At 47.0% G+C, this 20556-nt stretch overlaps 3 protein-coding genes across 4 annotated transcripts; 1 reads left to right on the top strand and 2 right to left on the bottom strand.

Moving 5' to 3' along the window:
- Positions 1-449: 449 nt before the first annotated feature.
- LOC125527027 (uncharacterized) lies at positions 450-5677 on the bottom strand. Of its 2 annotated transcripts, XM_087529691.1 has the most exons (3): positions 5488-5677; positions 5145-5402; positions 450-1203 (listed from the first exon to the last, which is right to left on the bottom strand). In XM_087529691.1, exons 1-3 carry the CDS (start codon positions 5545-5547, stop codon positions 703-705), a joined length of 819 nt encoding a protein of 272 aa, XP_087385817.1. In that variant the 5' UTR covers positions 5548-5677; the 3' UTR covers positions 450-702. The 2 variants fall into 2 exon arrangements, with proteins under 2 accessions (XP_087385817.1, XP_048547567.1); XM_048691610.2 differs by lacking the exons at positions 5145-5402; positions 5488-5677 and adding an exon at positions 1361-1585 and having other exon boundaries at positions 450-1275.
- Positions 5678-5959: 282 nt separating this feature from the next.
- On the top strand, positions 5960-6753 carry LOC125533067 (uncharacterized). Its single transcript, XM_048696854.2, has 2 exons — positions 5960-6089; positions 6203-6753. Exons 1-2 carry the CDS (start codon positions 5960-5962, stop codon positions 6592-6594), a joined length of 522 nt encoding a protein of 173 aa, XP_048552811.2. The 3' UTR covers positions 6595-6753.
- A 7695-nt stretch (positions 6754-14448) lies between these two features.
- LOC125527007 (uncharacterized) lies at positions 14449-15609 on the bottom strand. The gene is made up of 2 exons (XM_048691589.2): positions 15408-15609; positions 14449-15302 (listed from the first exon to the last, which is right to left on the bottom strand). The coding sequence occupies exons 1-2, from the start codon at positions 15465-15467 to the stop codon at positions 14688-14690; spliced, it is 675 nt and encodes a 224-aa protein (XP_048547546.2). The 5' UTR covers positions 15468-15609; the 3' UTR covers positions 14449-14687.
- Positions 15610-20556: the final 4947 nt, after the last annotated feature.

The raw sequence follows: 20556 nt of genomic DNA, 5'->3' as shown, positions 1-20556 counted from the left end.
AATAAACCACACACCATATACACTTAAATTCCTAGTCAATTATTTTTCCCAGTCTTGAAATATAATTATTGAAGAGATAGAATTCAACAACAAAGCTTAGGAACCTCTATAATCTGAAATACGTTATGGCAATGACTTCAAAATGCAAAACGTTGATGTATAACTAAGCATGGTATGCTTGCACAGCTACTAGCTGCAAAGTCAGCTTGATACTTAGCAACGAGGGCGATGCACGTCGACATTCTTTCTTGCATTGAAGCATATAAGAAAGAATATATAAGGTGAGATGAAGGTTTGACAGGTTGCTACCTTTCTAGTTTCAAGCATGAAGAATTGCAGCTATCAATAAGATTAAACGTGAATTGCATTTTCAGAAGGAAACCAATATGTAGAGCCTGTTTGGGACTCGCACAGATAGGAAGTGAAGAAAGCTTCTGACAACCAACGGATTGAAGCTTCAATAATACTCTCTCCGTAAACTAATATTATTGCCACCTTCGACTGTCCTCGTTACATATCCATTTACACCAAAGTACATGGATTATAACTCATTACAGAACCGGACACGATCGAGTACCTCAAATCGAAGGCAAATTTACACTAAACGAGCTGAAATCACAAGAGGGAAACATACAGATATGTAAAAGGACCAAACGAGTAATAAAGGAAGCAAATCAGCAAAGATTGGACGTATGCATGCGTCTAGTGATCCCTGGTGATCTTCTCGGTGGTGCTGTCCTTTGTGGCGCCTGTGGTGGTGTTGGTGTTGTCACCGCCCATGCCTAGCGTGTTCGCCACGGCGTCCTTGGCGCCCGCCACGGCGTTCGCCACCGTCTCGCCGGCCTGCTGGAGCACGTTGCCAGTCTTGTCCTTGCCGGCGACGGCGGACTCCTTGGCGTACTGTGCGGCGTCGGAGGACCTCTCCTGCGCGTACTGCGCCGTCTCCGATGCCTTCTGCTTTGTCGCCTCGGCCGTCTCGGCGGCCTTCTGCTTGGCCGCCTCCGTCTTCTCGCCGAGGAAGCTGCCGGTCTGGTCCTTGCTCTCGGCGGCGTGGTCCTTGGCCGCCTGCGCCGTCTGGGCCGTCTTGTCCTTGGCCTCGCCGGCCTTCTGCTTGGTGGCCTCCGTGGCCTGGCCGGCCTTCTGCTTGGTGGCCTCGGCCGTCTCGCCGGCCTTCTGCTTGGTGGCCTCGGCCGTCTCGCCGGCCTTCTGCTTGGTGGCCTCCGTGGCCTGCCCCGCCTTGTCCTTGGTGGTGCCCACCATCTGCCCGGTCTTCTCCTACAGAAACAAGAGAGCATTTCAGATCATTGAGCACGAATGCACGATGAAGTGGTACCTAGGCACTGCGGGAGACGACGGTTACCTCGGTGCGGGCTTTGGTCTCGCCGGCCGCGTAGCTCGCCTGGTTCTGGTTGGAGGCCATCTTCTCTTCTCTTCTCTTCTCTTCTCTCTCACCAACAAACACGAACTGAAATCACTCGATTGGAAGGGCCAAATCTCACTGCTAGTACGTATTGCTCAACTCTGGTTTGGATGAATCGATGGACTGCTTGTGTTGGAAAGGAGATTCGAGCAGGCGGCATTATATAGGCAGAAGCAACGGGACACGTCGCGCGGCGGTGCTCGTACCTGGCCGCCACGTAGCTACAAAGTAGCTTCGCGAAGCTGGATCGCTCACCCATATCACGAGCTAGCTGCTGATTCGATCCAACACATGCGGATGCCGGTGCCCAAGGCCAAGTAGGAGACCAACACAAGTGTAAAGGCAGGTTCAGGAAGGAGATTGGGTGGGGCAGTGCGACGGTGAAGTCCAATGCAAACCAGGCGATATGCGGTGGTCGGCGGGCCACGCGCCCTAGCTTCTGTTTCATCTTTTCAAAGCCTTAGCTTCTGTTTGATCGACGTGTCCAAGTCTCATTGCAAGATTTCATATATATATTTCTATTCTTGCGTGTTTGGTAGAGCTGATAAAATATTATGTGTGCATGCCGTGCTTTCTTACCACAAGTGGAAACAACTGTCATCATACTACAATTTTTTAAGAGCGGAACATAGGCCTAGATTTTTTTAGCATGAGCCTAGTTTATTTTGGCTAATTCTCTCAGAATCTTAAAGAATCAAACTTCCTCATAGATTTTCTCAGAATTTTGATCATCTTTTTATGCTCCTAGCTATTTAGGAGGAGGCCTGATTCTCAAGATTCTCGAAAAAACGGCCAAAAGAATTGAGCCATAGTTTGCTCAATTTTCTAAGTTGTGCCTCAATGGGCTGGAACGTAGAAGCTGGCGCCCGCTGAAGGGGAAATAGCGCGAGATAGATGTAGCTTCGAAAGCCACTGAAGATGAAATTAAGATATCAGAAGACTGCAAGCATGGCATGGTCAAGTTGAGTGGAGAAAATGGGAGATCAAATTTGGTGTCATGTGCGTGTTACTTTGAGTCAATGGTGGCGTCAAGCCCCACGAAGCGAAGCCAGTGGCCTGGGGGCGTGATGGCCGTTTCTTTCTTCATTGTAGATATATCAGCATTGTTCAACACTGTTGCTCTGTTGTTAGCATGGGGAGTGCGTCCAGCCTAGTGCCGCTACCACTTTGAGTGATGATCTTCTTCTGGCTTTGAAACCATGGAGTAGTTTTGACTATAGACAACCTTACACACTGAGATTGGCATGATAGTAATTGTCATTTATTTTGTCACTGCAACGAATTCATTAAGCATATGTCTTTTAGTGCAAGTCGGCTCGTATGATGTACTCCTTCCGTCCCAAAATATAAGAACGTTTTCTACACTAGCATAGTACCAAAAACGTTCTTATATTTTGGGACGGAGGTAGTAGTTCATAGCTTGCGTAGCTTCCAACTTATACACTCTTCGTGGCGTATGTAACATGTTTGGCAACTAGTTCAGAGAAAATTTCATCCATGATATTACACTCCTCTCACACAGGTTCAAGACCTCTGTGAAACCACTTCTCATGGCATGGATCAACAACTTACCCTAATTGTACAGGGAATGCTTTCTGTTAGTTTCTGTTTATAGTTGTTGTTGTACTTTGTTAAATAGGTAAGTTGTTCTACAACGGGCCAATCCAGCTTGAGGTAGACCGTCAATCGGTGGCGAATGCATTATCCCCAAGCACTACGAACAAAACAAGACTCTTTCCACTCATTGCGGGCATCAACGCTGCCCTGTCTGGATTCAGTTCCTTTGTGGTGAGGTGGATTAGTAGGGACGGGAACAAAGCTGCCCACCGTCTGGCTTCAAGAGTGAAGTACCATGGAGATTTTTGCTACCTTGGCTCCGCTCCAAGCGATGTGCAAGAAATTTTGTCCTACGATTGCAGCTAAGAGTTTTCAACCTTTGTAGGGTATCCTTAAAAAAAAAGGTAAGTTTTTCTTCTCTTTTGTCTTGTAAGGGCCCTTGGTTATTTGAGTTTTAATAAAGGGCTGTGGGGCTTTTGCCTCATAGTATTCAGTCAAAAAATGGATCTCAAGATATTGGACGTCATGTTGATTCCGGCTGCCTCTAAAGGCATGGGTATGCGAGGTGCCATGTACTACTTCACCGCCAATTTCCCCATGGCTTCTGTCTTTGGTCTCTAGGCAGTCTCGATGGCGGGTCGTGCAGCCTACTTGCCAATCTCTAGGCACTCTCGATGTTGTGTTGGACAGTCTACATATCGATCTCTAGGCAGTCTCGATGCTCCTTGCATTCCATGGCTCCTACACCCTACTATGTGATGATCTCTAGGCACTCCCAAGGCTCCTCGCCTTCTATGGCTGGAGTTTGGGCTTAACGCATTTAGTTGTGTTTTGCTTTGTTTGAACCAAGCATACCATCTCTTTTTTTGCGTTTGTGTTGTATCATTCTTGTACTCTTTTTTATTTTCAAGCTTTGTGTATTCACCAAAAATAATGCTCATCCATCAATGAGCTATCAATGAAAGTATTTGCAGGCTTTGTGTATATGCTTATATCTAATGAAAAAGCTTGAACTTTTCTTTTGTCGAGCAATCTAGCAAGAAGTAAGGCTCAATAAACACAAAGCTTCGGGCAACAATTTTTTTTAACATACACACACTCACTCCTATGAGTAGGAATGCACACACTCCTATAAGTATTTTTTGATATACTCCATCCCGTCCTTTTTAGTTTTCATATAAGATTTGACCGAAGTCAAGCCTTGTAAAGTTTGACCAACTTTGTAGAAAAAAATGCCAACATTCACAATCTAAAACCAATATCACTAGATGTGTCATGACTTAAAATTTCATATTATATAACTTTAGCATGGCAGATGTTGATATTTTTCATATAAATACGGTCAAACTTTGTGATGTTTGACTTTAGAGAATTCTAATATGTAGAGTAAAAAGTACTGAAGGGAGTACTAAACCGGTACAACATCTTTATTTTTAGAATGTACATACACTCACTCCTATAAACACACGCACACACTTCTATGAAAACATCTGAGATACTGATAATGATTTTTTTTTAAAGTTTACACACTCATCACTATGATTGCAAGCACTTAGCCAGCACAACATCTTCGGATTTGACAAAAGATTCCTATTGGCGGAACGTCTAATCATAAAAGATCTGAAATAAATTTAGACGCAACGTCCAATCATAAAAGACCTGAAATAAATTCAGAAGAATACAAGCATCGAGAACTGGAGTGGGTTGGCTCCTCCAGAGGGAACCTCACCATATGAGCCAGTTGGTCCGGCAACAACGGATTTTGAAGTTTCAATGATTCCGTGATAGAAGAAATTCGATCACATACAACTTTATAGCCGCCTTCGAGTGAAGTCGTACGTCGATTATAACTCATTACAGGACCGGACACGAGGAGTACATCAAATCGAAGGCAAACTTTTACACCAAATGAGCTGAAATCACGAAAGAGTGGAAACATACAGATATGTAGAAGGCCCGCGAACGACCAAACACGACTAAAGCAAAGCAAATTAAGCGCCAACGCATGCGTCTAGTGATTCCTGGTGGTGGTGGTGTCCTTGGTGGTGTTGTCACCGCCCATGCCCAGGGTGTTCGCCACCGCGTCCTTGGCGCCGACCACGGCGCTCACCACCGTCTCGCCGGCCTGCTGGAGCACGCTCCCGGTCTTGTCCTTGCCGGCGACGGCGGAATCCTTGGTGTACTGCGCGGCGTCGGAGGACCTCTCCTGCGCGTACTGCGCCGTCTCCGACGCCTTCTGCTTGGCCGCCTCCGTCTTCTCGCCGAGGTAGCTGCCGGTCTGGTCCTTGCTCTCGGCGGCGCGGTCCTTGGCGGCCTGCGCCGTCTGGGCCGTCTTGTCCTTGGCCTCGCCGGCCTTCTGCTTCGTGGTCTCCGTGTCCTGCCCCGCCTTGTCCTTGGTGATGCCCACCATCTGCCCGGTCTTCTCCTACAGAAACAAGAGAGCATTTCAGATCATTGAGCACGAATGCACGATGAAGTGGTACCTAGGCACTGCGGGAGACGACGGTTACCTCGGTGCGGGCCTTTGTCTCGCCGGCCGCGTAGCTCGCTTGGTTCTGGTTGGAGGCCATCTTCTCTTGTCTCTCACAGTCTCACGAACAAACAAGAACTGAAATCACTGTAAATCTCACTGCTATTGCTCAACTCGCTTGGATGAATCGACTGCTTGTGTTGGAAAGGAGATTGGAGCAGGCGGCATTTATAGGCAGATGCAACGGGACACGTAGCACGTCGGTGCTCGTACATGGCCGCCACGTAGCGAGAAAGTAGCTTCGCGAAGCTCGATCGCTCACCCATATCACGAGCTGCATTCTGATTCGATCCAACACATGCGGATGCCGGTGCCGAAAGCCAAGTAGGAGACCAACACAAGTGTAAAGGAGGTAATAGCACCCAGATCCACAAACTTGCACCGAATGTGATGTTTTAGTTTAGAACTTGTAAAATGTGACTTAGGACTTCACAAACTTGACACCCTATGTGATGTTTTGGTCCACAGCCACTCACAGCGTGACATGTGGCAGTCCAGAGGGTGGACCGGTCAGCTGTGGCAATTTTGCACAAAGGCCCCTGGCGTTCACTCGATTCAACGATAAGCACGGCGACAACAACAGTAAGCTACAGCTAACATGCACGCACCTTTGCTTCATTTGCATCCTACCCAGTGCAATTGATCACCATTAACTATCTCTAATTAGTTCTTCCTTTTACGTATGATTCGAGCAGCTTTGAGCGCTACCAAGTCGACCATCTCGTCCAACACGAGCGCCATCAGCTGCCTGCAGCAGCACGACCAGAGCAAGGCGGCTGCGGCGAGGCCGATGACACTCACGCTCGGAGAGCCGCGGGAGAAGGACGGCCACCACCAGCAGCTCAACAGCGCCATGCAGCTCCACCACCACCATCAGGAGCAGCAGCACTTCATCACCTCGCTGCTGCACCAGAACAACAAGGGCAACGGCAACAGCAACATCCTGTCGTGCTCGTCGGTGTGCTCCAGCGGGTTGCCGTCTGCCGGGGCGGCCAACGGCGAGGTCTCCGACCAGAACAACAACAGCAACCACGGCGGCGGCAACAACAACAATAACATGCATCTCTTTGAGGTGGACTTCATGTAGACGACCGATCGACGCAGGTGAGCTTGGAGATCCCTACATGGAGTCATGGAGTGGTGACCAGCCTAAGCCTAGCACTGTACCAACAGTGTCCTTTAATTAATTTGTGTGTAGGTAAAAAAAAGGAGAGCAAAAAGACCTTAAGGGTATAGTCCATAGTCTCAAAGTGCTGAGATCAGCTAGCAAAGGTTGTGCAACCTAGCATGCTTGTGCTTGGCTCAAGCATGCGTATGCCTTTCTTTCAACTTTCTTTCCTGCAGTGCTCCTCCTATAGTGCTGCAAGCAAGCATGCCTTTCTGCCATTTTCTGTTTCAGTGAGGAAATAATGTTTGTGTTAGTACTTCCTCCGTTCCTAAATATTTGTCTTTCTAGAGATTTCAAATGGTCACCACATACGAATGTATATAGACATATTTTAGAGTGTAGATTCACTCATTTTACTCCGTATGTAGTCACCATTTGAAACCTCTAGAAAGACAAATATTTAGAAACGGAGGGAGTATTATTTTTTACCCTGTTCTTGATCTTTTTACTGTCTCCTTGCATTTAATTTTTCGTGCTACATCTTATATCCTCTACAGCTAATCAACACATTACACATAGAAAGGGGTGTGTAGCTAGCTCCAAGAGGATAGTTCAAAATTCACTGCGTGCCCAAAGCTTTAGCCAAGAGAGGTCCCAACTCACATTACTCGAGAATCTTTTCAAATCAGGCATTGCTAAGCTTTCAACCCTGACCGTTTTTTACCGGCAAGGCAATGCAATGCAACGCATGCATGGAGTAGTAGTAGGAGTAATTCGAAGGGTTGGACCATGCATGCAAATGCTTGCTCTATTAACTGCGTGTCAAAATGGAGCCCTCCACGCCACAGATCCTGCCTGGGCACGTACGTACGTACACGAGAGGCCTAATCCACGACAAGGCTACCTGGCTAGAGTGCGTAGTACGTGCTCATCTACAGTAGTGGTAGTAGTAGTACTGCATCATGCATTCATGCGCATGGAGTTCATTGACATTAACTAAAGCCATGGATGGACGGATCTGCGTGCATGAATGCATGGGCACGGCTGCTAATTTTGCGTGGGGTGGCCGGGTGGGGATCGATCTACCTAGGCGTCTTGCTGCCCCCCGATACGACGTGGGACTGTAGCGGCCCGTCCTGGGATCTGGGGCGTTCATCTCATCGTACATGTGTATTTGGCGGTAAGCACTGCGGGTTGAATCGAGTGAACGCCAGGGGCCTTTGTGCAAAATTGCCACAGCTGACCAGTCCACCCTCTGGCCTGTGGACCAAAACATCACATAGGGTGTCAAGTTTGTGGAGTCCTCAGTCACATTTTGCAAGTTTTGGACTAAAACATCACATTCGATGCAAGTTTGTGGATCTGGGGTGCTATTACCTCAGTGTAAAGACAGGTTCAGGAAAGAGATTGGGTGGGGTAGCGTGACGGTGAGGTACAGAGACTGCGTCAATTAAGTTACATAGTACTATTATTGTATAGAGACTGTGCCAATTAATTTGGACCAGAGGGGCTATGATTTTGTAAGAGCAGGAACATAGTCTGCTTGATTTTCTAAGTTGTGCCTCGATGAGCTAGAAAGGGTTGTACGGCAGATGACCGTTTGACACACGAAAAGTTGGCGCATGTTAAAGGAGAAAATGGCAATAGATAGATGCGGCTTTGAAAGCCATTGAAGATGAATATTAAGATATCATAAAACTGCAAGAATCATGGCATGGTCGAGTTGAGTCTTGAGTGGGAAGAATGGGAAGAATGGGAGATAAGATTTGATGTCACAGATACACAATTGTGTGTTACTTTGATTGAAGATCTTCTTGTGGCTTTTAAACCATGAAGTAGTTTTGACCATAGACAACCTTACATATCGGGGTTGACATGATAGTAACTGCCATTTAGTTTGCCACCACGAGTAATTCATTAAGGTCATGTTTTTTAGTGTAACTCTGCTCGTGTGATGTAGTAGTTCACAGTTTGTGATTCTAACTTATACACTCTTCGTGACGCATGTAACATGTTCGACAACTGGTTCAGAGAATGATAGAAGTTCTTTTTTTAATCTCATATCCTCGCAAGGGCAGCAACCTTATGTTAGTCATTGTTTTAGAATATGTGTTCTTTCTTGTTAGGAAAACATTTCTTCTCCTCTGATTATGCATACGTTGACACTGTACGTGGCGGAAGATAATAGTCTTTTGACGATGACGTCTATTGGGATTTTGCTTGTGGCTGGAAGCTATTCATAATGAAAGGGAACCTCAATCATATGAAAATATTTGTAGTTCTATGGTTTAATTGTTGAGATACCACAAAACTCTATATTCAACGACTTCTACTTCTATCGGAGGATGTGTTGACCCATGGCTTAGCCCAAGTTGTCGATGGTAACTAGGGCAAACTATTGAATAACAAGCTATTTCGGTTTCATATCGCCTTTTTGTTCTAATTCGAGGCTTCGAGCAAGTGCCCTAGGATTTGACTGCTGACTTGAAAAGCCACCTACAAACAATTTACATTCATTCATTTTGGATAACACTTGCATCCTTTACTGACCCAAATTTGTGAAATGAAAGAGTGTGAGCATAAAAGAGGAGGTGAACAGTAGAGTGACTTGTATAAAGAATTAGAGACCTTGCTTATTTTCATGAAAAAGTAAATGGGTGTAAAAGAAAGAATAGCATTTCTATCAAAGAAGATGGTGAGATATCTATACATTTTTCAAAAGAGCTAAGAGAAAATATCACTTCATACTTATTTGGGAGAGTAGAGTAAAGCAATGTTCACTTACTTTGAATTCCATGCCAAAGGGAAGCTTAGTGAAAGATAGCCTGCGATATGACATCAAGAAAAAACCTATCATAGTACACGACACAAATGAGTGACGTCCCAGGTTCAAGACCAAGTGCAATACCAAAATGACAGGATATCAATAGGTGCTTATCTAGTGGTGGCAGGGGAAACCTAAATTGCGCCGCCACCTACCCCTCCCTCCTCCTCATTTCACCGCCACCAGAGGAGTAGCCGTCGAAGACCGCACTAACTCCCGAGATTTCGGCAGCAGAGCTCCTTGGTTGGCTTGGATCGCCCTTTGATGGCGCCGCAGTGGTGTTTCCCCCCCTCTGAGTTGCAAACATGGCTATGGGCCGGACTATGGTGGGTTCGCCATGGTGATTCCCCGGTTATGGCCGCCTTTGGTAGCTGGACACATGAGGCTTCGCGGTAGGCCTCTTGCCGGTGCGACTCTGGCCCCGGTTGCCCTTGGCATGCGTTCTCCAGCATCCATGGCTCGTCGTCATCCTCTGCTGGCATGGCTCTGTCACAATTGTTTCGGAGGTTGCGTCCTCGCTAGCTTCTTCGGCTCGCTAGCGTCCTGGTGGCTTTGGCCCCGACCGCCCAGATCTGCGTTAACTCTAGTTCCTGGCTTTTCGACATCAGCGGTTGTCGTTGCATCCTTCGCTATCCCTCCCCACCCCGCCACCTTCCTGAAGAAAATATGCCCTAGAGGCAATAATAAAGTTATTATTTATTTCCTCGTATCATGATAAATGTTTATTATTCATGCTAGAATTGTATTAACCGGAAACTTAGTACATGTGTGAATACATAGACAAACAAAGTGTCACTAGTATGCCTCTACTTGACTAGCTCATTAATCAAAGATGGTTAGGTTTCCTAACCATAAACATGAGTTGTCATTTGATTAACGGGATCACATCATTAGGAGAATGATGTGATTGACTTGACCCATTCCGTTAGCTTAGCACTTGATCGTTTATTTTACTGATATTGCTTTTTTCATGACTCATACATGTTCCTATGACTATGAGGTTATGCAACTCCCGATTACCGGAGGAACACTTTGTGTGCTACCAAACGTCACAACGTAACTGGGTGATTATAAAGGTGCTCTACAGGTGTCTCCGACGGTACTTGTTGAGTTGGTATAGATCAAGATTAGGATTTGTCACCCCGATTGTCGGAGAGGTATCTCTGGGCCCACTCGGTAATGCACATCACTATAAGCCTTGCAAGCATTGTAACTAATGAGTTAGTTGCGAGATGATGTATTACAGAATGAGTAAAGAGACTTGCCGGTAACGAGATTGAACTAGGTATTGAGATACCGATGATCGAATCTCGGGCAAGTAACATACCGATGACAAAGGGAACAACGTATGTTGTTATGCAGTTTGACCGATAAAGATCTCTATAGAATATGTAGGAGCCAATATGAGCATCCAGGTTCCGCTATTGATTATTGACCGGAGACGTGTCTCGGTCATGTCTACATAGTTCTCGAACCCGTAGGGTCCGCACGCTTGAAGTTCGGTGACGATCGGTATTATGAGTTTTTGTGTTTTGATGTACAGAAGGTAGTTCGGAATCCCGGATATGATCACGGACATAACGAGGAGTCTTGAAATGGTCGAGACGTAAAGATCGATATATTGAACGACTATATTCGGACATCGGAAGTGTTCCGGATGGTTTCGGAGAAAACCGGAGTGCCGGAGGGTTACCGGAACCCCTCCCCCCCCACGGGAGAAATAGTGGGTCTTATGGGCCTTAGTGAAGAGAGAGAGGGCTGGCCTAGGGCAGGCCGCGCGCCCCTCCCCCTCTGGTCTGAATTGGACTAGGAGAGGGGGGCGGCGCCCCCCTTTCCTTCTCCCTCTCCCCCTTCCTTTCCCTCTCCTAGTAGGAGTAGGAAAGAGGGGAGTCCTACTCCTACTAGGAGGAGGACTCCTCCTCCTGGCGCGCCTACAGGGGCCGGCCGGCCTCCCCTCCTTGCTCCTTTATATACGGGGGCAGGGGCACCTCTAGACACACAAGTTGATCTGTTGATCTCTCCCAACCGTGTGCGTTGCCCCCCTCCACCATAATCCACCTCGATCATATCGTAGAGGTGCTTAGGCGAAGCCCTGTGTCGGTAGTATCATCATCACCGTCATCACACCGTCGTGCTGACGGCACTCTCCCGTGAAGCTCTGCTGGATCGGAGTTCGTGGGACGTCATCGAGCTGAACGTGTGCTGAACTCGGAGGTGTCATGTGTTTGGTACTTGGGTCGGTCGGATCGTGAAGACGTATGACTACATCAACCGCGTTGTGCTAACGCTTCCGCTTTCGGTCTACGAGGGTACGTGGACACGCTCTCCCCTCTTGTTGATATGCATCACCATGATCCTATGTGTGCGTAGGAATTTTTTTGAAATTACTACGTTCCCCAACACTCCCAACCCCATCCACCTCCTTGTCTCGTCCTCCGCCATGTCCAAGACGCATGTCCGGTGGTGCTACTGCAACCTTGCGGCAACATGCGCAACTCCCCTTCTTGTGGTGGCGGTTCTGAACAACGACTTGATTTCCTCGTCTCTAGATCTTTTTTCGATCTTTTTTTGATGGATATCAGATTGCTCAGACTCGGATTAGAGATAAATCCTTACTTGATTGCTGATGCTGGTAGTGGTGACACTCGCGACTGTCATCCCCTTCAGGCGTTGCCATGACATTTATCTGCGCCCCTCTTCGAGCATAGGGAGAAACCCTAGGTCCGGCCCTTCAAATTAGATGACGGCGACACATCACTCTCTTTTTTGAGGGTGTTGTCTTGTTTGCATGTGTCGTCTCCGATGATGGATCTAGGGATATTGGATGTTAGGTTGGTTCAGGCTGCCTCTCAAGGCATGGACAACTAGGGCGTCATGTATGACTTCACCGACACTTTCCTCATGGCATTTGTCTCTGGTCTGTAGGCAATCTCAATGGCAAGTTATGTAGCCTACTTGCATATGTGCAGCCTACTTGATCTCTAGGTGGTCTCGATGCTCTTGTCTTTCATGGCTCCTCCAGCCTGTTTGCCGATCTCTAGGCACTCTCGAGGCTCCTTGCCTTCCATGGCTAGAGTCTGGGCTAAAAGGATTTAATTGTCTTTTGCTTTGTTCGGGCCGAGCATGCCATATCTCTCTCCTTGAAGCAGACCTGTTTGAGCCTTTTTGTGTTTTGTGTCGTCTTTCTTATACACTTTTTATTTGCAAGCTTTGCATATTCACAAAATAATAGTGATCATCTAGTGAAAATATCCTATTTCTTTGTGGTGTATCTTTCTTGTATTTTTTATTTGCAAGCTTTGCGTATTCATAAAAAAATAGATGTTTTATCCATGAAAGTATTTGTGAGCTTTGTGTATGCTTATCACATTCGATATAACCGGCGCAAAAATGTGAGCTTTGTGTATGTTTATCACCTCCGAGATACTAAGCCAGAGATATTAAACCATCACAAAATACGAGCACGCGTGTGCATCTTTGGGCAAAAGTGACAAGTGCAGAATTAGTCGTTTTGTGTTGTACCCTTTTTGTACTCTTTTCCTATTTGCAAGCTTTACGTATTCTCATCTAGAAATCTAGGTCCAGTTCGGTAACGACTATAGTAGTCCTATGTCATTCGATCTTGGAGATTTGTGTATTAAGTATTTATGTGTTATTGTTCTTGGAGATTCATGTATTGCACATTTAAGTGTTATGTCATTGATCTTGAAGATTTATGCAAGTATCTACATTTTTTCCTTTTTATTTTCTTTTTATGAAGATTCGTGGTGTTTTTTTTCTAGAAAGAGGCTTGTCCCCGGCTTCTACATCTGAACGATGCATGCAGTCATATTATTAAAAGTCTCAAAAAGCATATAGTCTTAAATTCATTACAGCTCGCAAGCGAAGCAAAGAAAAAAAAATACACAACTCAATACCACAACCGGTATATATAATAGGACAAGAACCCTAAACTCTTATCCTATTATGAGACCGTCATCCAAATCAGTTGAATATAGCCCGTGCTACCATTTCTCATTGGTTGCACCCAGTAATCAAATACTTCCTAGAATTCATGAGTGAGCAAGGACCATGTATCGATCCATGTCGTAACTCTGAAAATGACTTGCGAGAACTTTAAAATAATGTGTTGTCTGTTAAAAATCATATTGTTTCTGCAGTTCCATATAGCCTAAATAAGCGTGCATATTTCAATTCAAATAGGCAACGCGATAATATGATCTACTCCAGCTAATCATGTTCCAAATAAAGATTCAATGTTAACCGAAGGAATTATGTTAAAGGCTATATAATAACCGGAGGAATTATGTTAAAGGCTATATGAATCGTTCGCTAAAGTAAATTTACGAGAAGGTAATTTATGAATAGATGTTGTATTGTTTTTTTCCTGATCACAAAAACAACATCATCCACTGTACAAATCATATGTAACTATTTTCTATATTTTTTATGCTTGTGACATGACTATCCTAGACAGACCCATTCAATAATATATTTTTATGCTGGTGACATGACTATCCTAGACAGACCCATTTAATAATACTGTTGTGGAGTGATTAATCTGATGTTATATGAACAGCAGTATCCTAACCTAACCCGATGAGGATGCTTGCGTTTAGGAGAAGAGACAAGCCCACCAACGGTGCTTGTGTTCAGTGAGAGGAGACGAGCCCAACCCAACCAGGTAAGTGTGAAGATGTTGGATCCTTATGTTCAGTGAAAATCTCTTTATAAAATCTTAAGAGGAGACGTCCCATCGACCAAAATCTCTTCATAAAATCTTAAGAGGAGACGTCCCATCGACCAAAATCTCTTCATAAAATCTTAAGAGGAGACGTCCCGTCGACTACAAAGTGTGTATGGTAACGAGCCCAACGAGGTGCTTGTGTAGAGAAGACGTTTCGGTCGACTACGTCTACGGTAACTTTTGCCGGCTTAATCTTTTTGAAGGGTCCTAGGGTAGGATGTGCGTTTATAAAAATGAGGGGAAGGAATGTATACCATCGGAATAAAGAAATTACACTTTATTGCCGCCTTCGAGTGTCCTCGATATCCATTTACACCAAAGTATATGGACCATAACTCGTACTAATACAGAACCGGACACGAGGAGTACATCAAATCGAAGGCAAACTTTTACACCAAATGAGCTGAAATCACGAAAGAGTGGAAACATACAAATATGTAGAAGGCCCGCGAACGACCAAACACTACTAAAGCAAAGCAAATTAAGCGGGAACACATGCGTCTAGTGATTCCTGGTGGTGGTGGTGGTGTCCTTGGTGGTGGCGCCGGTGGTGTTGTCCTTGGTGGTGTTGGTGTTGTCCCCGCCCATGCCCAGCGTGTTGGCCACGGCGTCCTTGGCGCCCACCACGGCGTTCACCACCGTCTCCCCTGCCTGCTGGAGGACGCTGCCGGTCTTGTCCTTGCCGGCGACGGCGGACTCCTTGGTGTACTGCGCCGTCTCCGACGCCTTCTGCTTGGCCGCCTCGGTCGCCTCGGCGGCCTTTTGCCTGGCCGCCTCCGTGGTCTCGGCGGCCTTCTGCCTGGCCGCCTCCGTCTTCTCGCCGAGGGTGCTGGCGGTCTGGTCCTTGCCCTGGGCGGCGCGCTCCTTGGCCGACTGCGCCGTCTCGTACGTCTTCTCCTTGGCCGCCTGCGCCGTCTGCGCCGTCTTGTCCTTGGCCTCGGCGGCCTTCTGCTTGGTGGCCTCGGCCGTCTCGCTGGCCCTCTGCTTGGCCGCCTCCGTGGTCTCGCCGGCCTTCTGCTTCGTGGCCTCCGTGGTCTCGCCGGCCTTCTGCTTCGTGGCCTCCGTGGTCTGCCCCGCCTTGTCCTTGGTCGCGCCCATCACCTGCCCGGTCTTCTCCTGCAATTCATCCAACAGACAGAACATCTCAGATCACCGCCGGAGCAACGGCGCATGCGCGCGGCAGAGTGCACACTACACACCAAGGAGGGAGACTAGGGTTACCTCGGTGCGGGCCTTGGTCTCGCCGGCGTGGTAGCTGGCCTGGTTCTGGTTGGAGGCCATTTTGGTTTCTTGGAACACGAACTGGAATCAATGGGAAGGGGGAAATCTCACTCGCTTTAGGCTTCTGCTCGACTGTGCTTGGAGTGGATCGGCTTCTTGTGGTATGGTAAGGAGCTTGGAGCAGGTGGCCTTTATAGGCAGAACCTATGAGACACGTTGCGCGGCGGTGCTCGTATGGCCGCCACGTAGGGAGGACACGCGTCGCCGCTCCCCCGGCCGTACCTTCGCGAAGCTCTGCCATGTAGATGGAACCGATTCGACCGAGCCCATGCCGGAGGAAGAAGAGGCCAAAAGCGGGTGAAGAAGCTGCAATAAACAAGTGTAAAGGGGTGGCGCGTGTGACGGCAACGAGTCATCTGCCTGCCCGGCAGCAGGGTGCACGCACGCTGGCGAGCGATCGAGCACAAGTTGGATGCGGCTCTCTTGGTGGCGGTGCGGTGGTGCATGCATGGACGCCATCGTCGCCGCCATGTGCATCGGCATCGATATCTCTGATCCGTCGACGTGTTGCCCTCGATCTCGGTGTGATTTGTTTGTGCGTGCGTGACGCTTGTCTCGCCGCAAAAGGAAACCACACGAGCCACACGAATAAACAAACGCGGCGTCGCTCCATTCGATGAGATCGGACGCTTCTTCTTCCAGAAGTAGCAGCGGCGACAGCGGGTAAAAAATTGCGCCCTACGCTCGCTCGGAAATCTCGCGATTTAACCAAGAAAGAAAAACATTGTGAAGCTCAACGCATCGGCGCGTCTTTGTCTAGCTTTGAGTGAGACGAAAGAACACCTAGCCTCAAGGACATCCTAAATGGCCTAAACTAGCCATGCCCGCGCGGCGGCACGCCGCGCCCCGTAGATACATTATGTGTGTATGTGTTTGTAGTCAAACTTCTATGAGCATGTGTTTGTAGTTAAAAGAAAGCAAGACATGCACATGAAGAATTTGCAAAGTATACATTTATTATCAGCATGGGTGCTTCATTTTGCAAGATGGAAATTATACATTGTCCTTTTTTCCAAGCAAGACCGGACACATTGCACTCATTTGTAGCTTATATCATTCTTGTGGAGCCTTCCGCCGGATGTGTACCTCCAATGAAATGATGCAAAGCATTTGCAAATTGTTTCATGTGATCTATAGGTGCTTAGCGACAGTGCATCCAACAATGATTTTGACAAATAAAGGTGGCATCAATATGATATGCATTTGATTCAGACCAATCAATTGCGAGTTAAAGTAGAAATAAAAAATTTCATTCAAGCATAATTCCCTCATTGCCCTCTTAGAAGTGTTGAAAAGTACTAACATGCAAGCTATAGAACTTAGTTACGAATAAGGGAAATCATAAGTGCTAAAATGTAAAATAACCAAAGAGATAAGATTATCCCGACATGCTCTCTCTGCTCCTGTGCCGCACATCATTTAGATAGCATTGGCTCGCCGCAGAGACGTCGCCGGCTCGCCACCATGAGCTACAGAGGTGGCGGGAGCAGCGAAGGGGCCGAGCGCTGTCGTATGTCGTGCGGCGGCCACACCGCAGGTAGCCACTCACGGCAACTACGCGCACGCACGCACCAGCCGCCGTCGCGCCGCGAGCTTCGCCTGGCTGTGCACTGCCGCAACCACACGTGAGTTCTTCCGACACGCACCGCCCACAGTCGACCTGCGAGCCACACATGCACCGCCGCGAAGCGCTGCTTGATCCCCTCCATGGACTCGTGCTCGCCATCGTAGTCCGTCGCCCTGGCCACGGAGAGGGCCAAGATCCATGGAGCTGCTCGTGGGGTGAGCATATCGTCCTCGTGCTCCTCAATTCTGCTGGGGTATCGTTTGGGCTGGGTGGCAGAGATGGCGAATTCCTCCTCGGGTGTCTCAGGTTCGGTTCCTTTGCTTCACTCACTGTTTCTGGTTGTCGTGTGCTTCCTTGGCTTGTTTTGCCTGAATTGAGCTTCTCGGGATAGTAATGAGATTGATGCTAACATGTACTACTTCAGTACTTTACTTGTTTCTTAGTAAGAATAGTGATCAAATTCTTGTAATTCGAGGCAACCTGGCTACTTGAAAAATGTAACTTTTATTAGTATTGCTGTCTAGGTTGATGGGTTGGTGCATTTGTTGTACATGACAGAGAATTTCTAATTTTGGTAGTTTGGTCGATACATTATCTTTCCCTTTTGGATGTTTGTGAATTCTGACATGTCCAATGGGGAAACAAATGCTCAATTTAGTTAGCTTACCTTAAATTCGGTTTTACCTGTTGAATTATCACATTGTGTTTTATCATCAATTTCTCACAGTTATGCAACCCTGGCTACTGGACACTTGTAAAACTCTTGTTTCCTTTGTGCAGGGTGGTACACCTCCTATATTTTGAGAAATAAAACTTATGGTTATATGATATCATCTAAGGTGAAACGTTGAAAGGGCTCTTGGATTGTATGCCTCGCTCAGGTAATGAATCCTTTGTGCAGAGAGCTCTTCTTGATGCCCGCATAAGTTAAAATTCTTGTAATTCGAGGCAGCCCGAGATTGTTCGCTGGAAAAATATAACCTTTTATTAATATTGTTGTCTAGGTTCACGGATTGGTGCATTTGTTTGTGCCTGGCAGAGATTCTCTAATTTTGATAGTTTGGCTGATGCATTATCTTCTCCTTTTGGATGTTTTTAAATTCCAACATGTCCAATGGGGAAACAAATGCTCAATTTAGTGACTTCACCTCAAATTCAGTTTTACCTGTTGAATGACCACGTTGTGTTTTATCTTCAATTTTTCACAGTGGCCACTTACCTACTGTAAAACTCGTGTTTCCTTTCTACAGGTTGGTGCGGTCTTATATTTCAAGAAATAAAATCTTGTGGTTATATGCTATCAGTTAATGTGAACCCGTGAAAGGCCGCTTGAATTGTATGCCTCGCTCAGGTAATGAATCCTTTGTGCAGAGAGCTCTTCTTGATGCCCCCATAAGTAATGAATTTGCTACACAGCAAAAAAAGTAGCTATTTGTTTTATGGGACCCTGCTTGCTTATTGTATTAAAATGACGATATGGCTTTGTTTATGTGGAATATCATCCAGGTATTTAAAGGTCGTACAAGTGTTGGAAATATGCCCTAGAGGCAATAATAAAAGCATTATTATTATATTTCCTTGTTCATGATAATTGTCTTTATTCATGCTATAATTGTGTTATCTGGAAATCGTAATACATGTGTGAATAAAAGACACCAACATGTCCCTAGTAAGCCTCTAGTTGACTAGCTCGTTGATCAACAGATAGTCATGGTTTCCTGACTATGGACATTGGATGTCATTGATAACGAGATCACATCATTAGGAGAATGATGTGATGGACAAGACCCAATCCTAACATAGCATAAGATCGTATAGTTCGTTTGCTAGAGTTTTCCAATGTCAAGTATCTTTTCCTTAGACCATGAGATCGTGTAACTCCCGGATACCGTAGGAGTGCTTTGGGTGTGCCAAACGTCACAACGTAACTGGGTGACTATAAAGGTATACTACGGGTATCTCCGAAAGTGTCTGTTGGGTTGACACGGATCAAGACTGGGATTTGTCACTCCGTATGACGGAGAGGTATCATTGGGCCCACTCGGTAATGCATCATCATAATGAGCTCAAAGTGACCAAGTGTCTGGTCACGGGATCATGCATTACGGTACGAGTAAAGTGACTTGCCGGTAACGAGATTGAACGAGGTATTGGGATACCGACGATCGAATCTCAGGCAAGTAACATACCGATTGACGAAGGGAATTGTATACGGGGTTGCTTGAATCCTCGACATAGTGGTTCATCCGATGAGATCATCGAGGAGCATGTGGGAGCCAACATGGGTATCCAGATCCCGCTGTTGGTTATTGACCAGAGAGCGATCTCGGTCATGTCTACATGTCTCCCGAACCCGTAGGGTCTACACACTTAAGGTTCGGTGACGCTAGGGTTGTAGGGATATGTATATGCAGTAACCCGAATGTTGTTCGGAGTCCCGGATGAGATCCCGGACGTCACGAGGAGTTCCGGAATGGTCCGGAGGTAAATAATTATGTATAGGAAGTGCTATTTCGGCCATCGGGACAAGTTTCGGGGTCACCGGTATTGTACCGGGACCACCGGAAGGGTCCTGGGGGTCCACCGGGTGGGGCCACCTATCCCGGAGGGCCCCATGGGATGAAGTGGGAAGGGATCCAGCCCAAAGTGGGCCGGGGCGCCACTTCCCCTAGGGCCCATGCGCCTAGGGTGGGGGAAACCCTAAAGGAAGAGTCCTAGGAGGGGAAGGCACCTCCTAGGTGCCTTGGGGAGGAGGGATTCCTCCCTTGGCCGCCGCCCCCCCTAGGAGATTGCATCTCCTAGGGCCGGCGCCCCCTCCTAGGCCCCCTATATATATTGGGGGGAAGGGAGGACCTCCCACCCTTGCCTTTGGTGCCTCCCTCTCCCTCTCCAACACCTCCTCCTCCTCCATAGTGCTTGGCAAAGCCCTGCCGGAGTACTGCAGCTCCATCACCACCACGCCATCGTGCTGCTGCTGGAGCCATCTTCCTCAACCTCTCCTTCCCCCTTGCTGGATCAAGAAGAAGGATACGTCACGCTAACCGTACGTGTGTTGAACGCGGAGGTGCCGTCCGTTCGGCGCTAGGATCTCCGGTGATTCAGATCACGTCGAGTACGACTCCCTCATCCCCATTCTTTAAACGCTTCCGCGCGTGATCTACAAAGGTATGTAGATGGAATCCGATCACTCGTTGCTAGATGAACTCCTAGATGGATCTTGGTGAAACCGTAGGAAAATTTTTGTTTTCTGCAACGTTCCCCAACACCAAGTACACATTTAGAATCTGTTAGGGGGGGTGTGCGCACTTCTCTAGTATGGCCAGGTATTAGTCGACAAATGAATATACATCAAAAGGCACCACTTTACTTACAGTTCTTCGAGCTTTGTAGGCCTCAACAGAAGTCCCTTGGCCAAGCTTCATTGTAATGCCTAACTAACTACTCCCTCAGTCCAAAAATACTTGTCATCAAAATGGATAAAAGGAGATGTATCTAGAACTAAAATACATCTAGATACATCCC

The sequence above is a fragment of the Triticum urartu genome, chromosome 1A (assembly GCF_056163025.1).
Source record: "Triticum urartu cultivar PI428250 chromosome 1A, HENAU_Tu73, whole genome shotgun sequence".
Taxonomy (NCBI): Eukaryota; Viridiplantae; Streptophyta; class Magnoliopsida; order Poales; family Poaceae; genus Triticum; species Triticum urartu.
The sequence above is the reverse complement of the archived record's forward strand: the minus strand, read 5'-3'. Positions and strand labels throughout refer to the sequence as shown.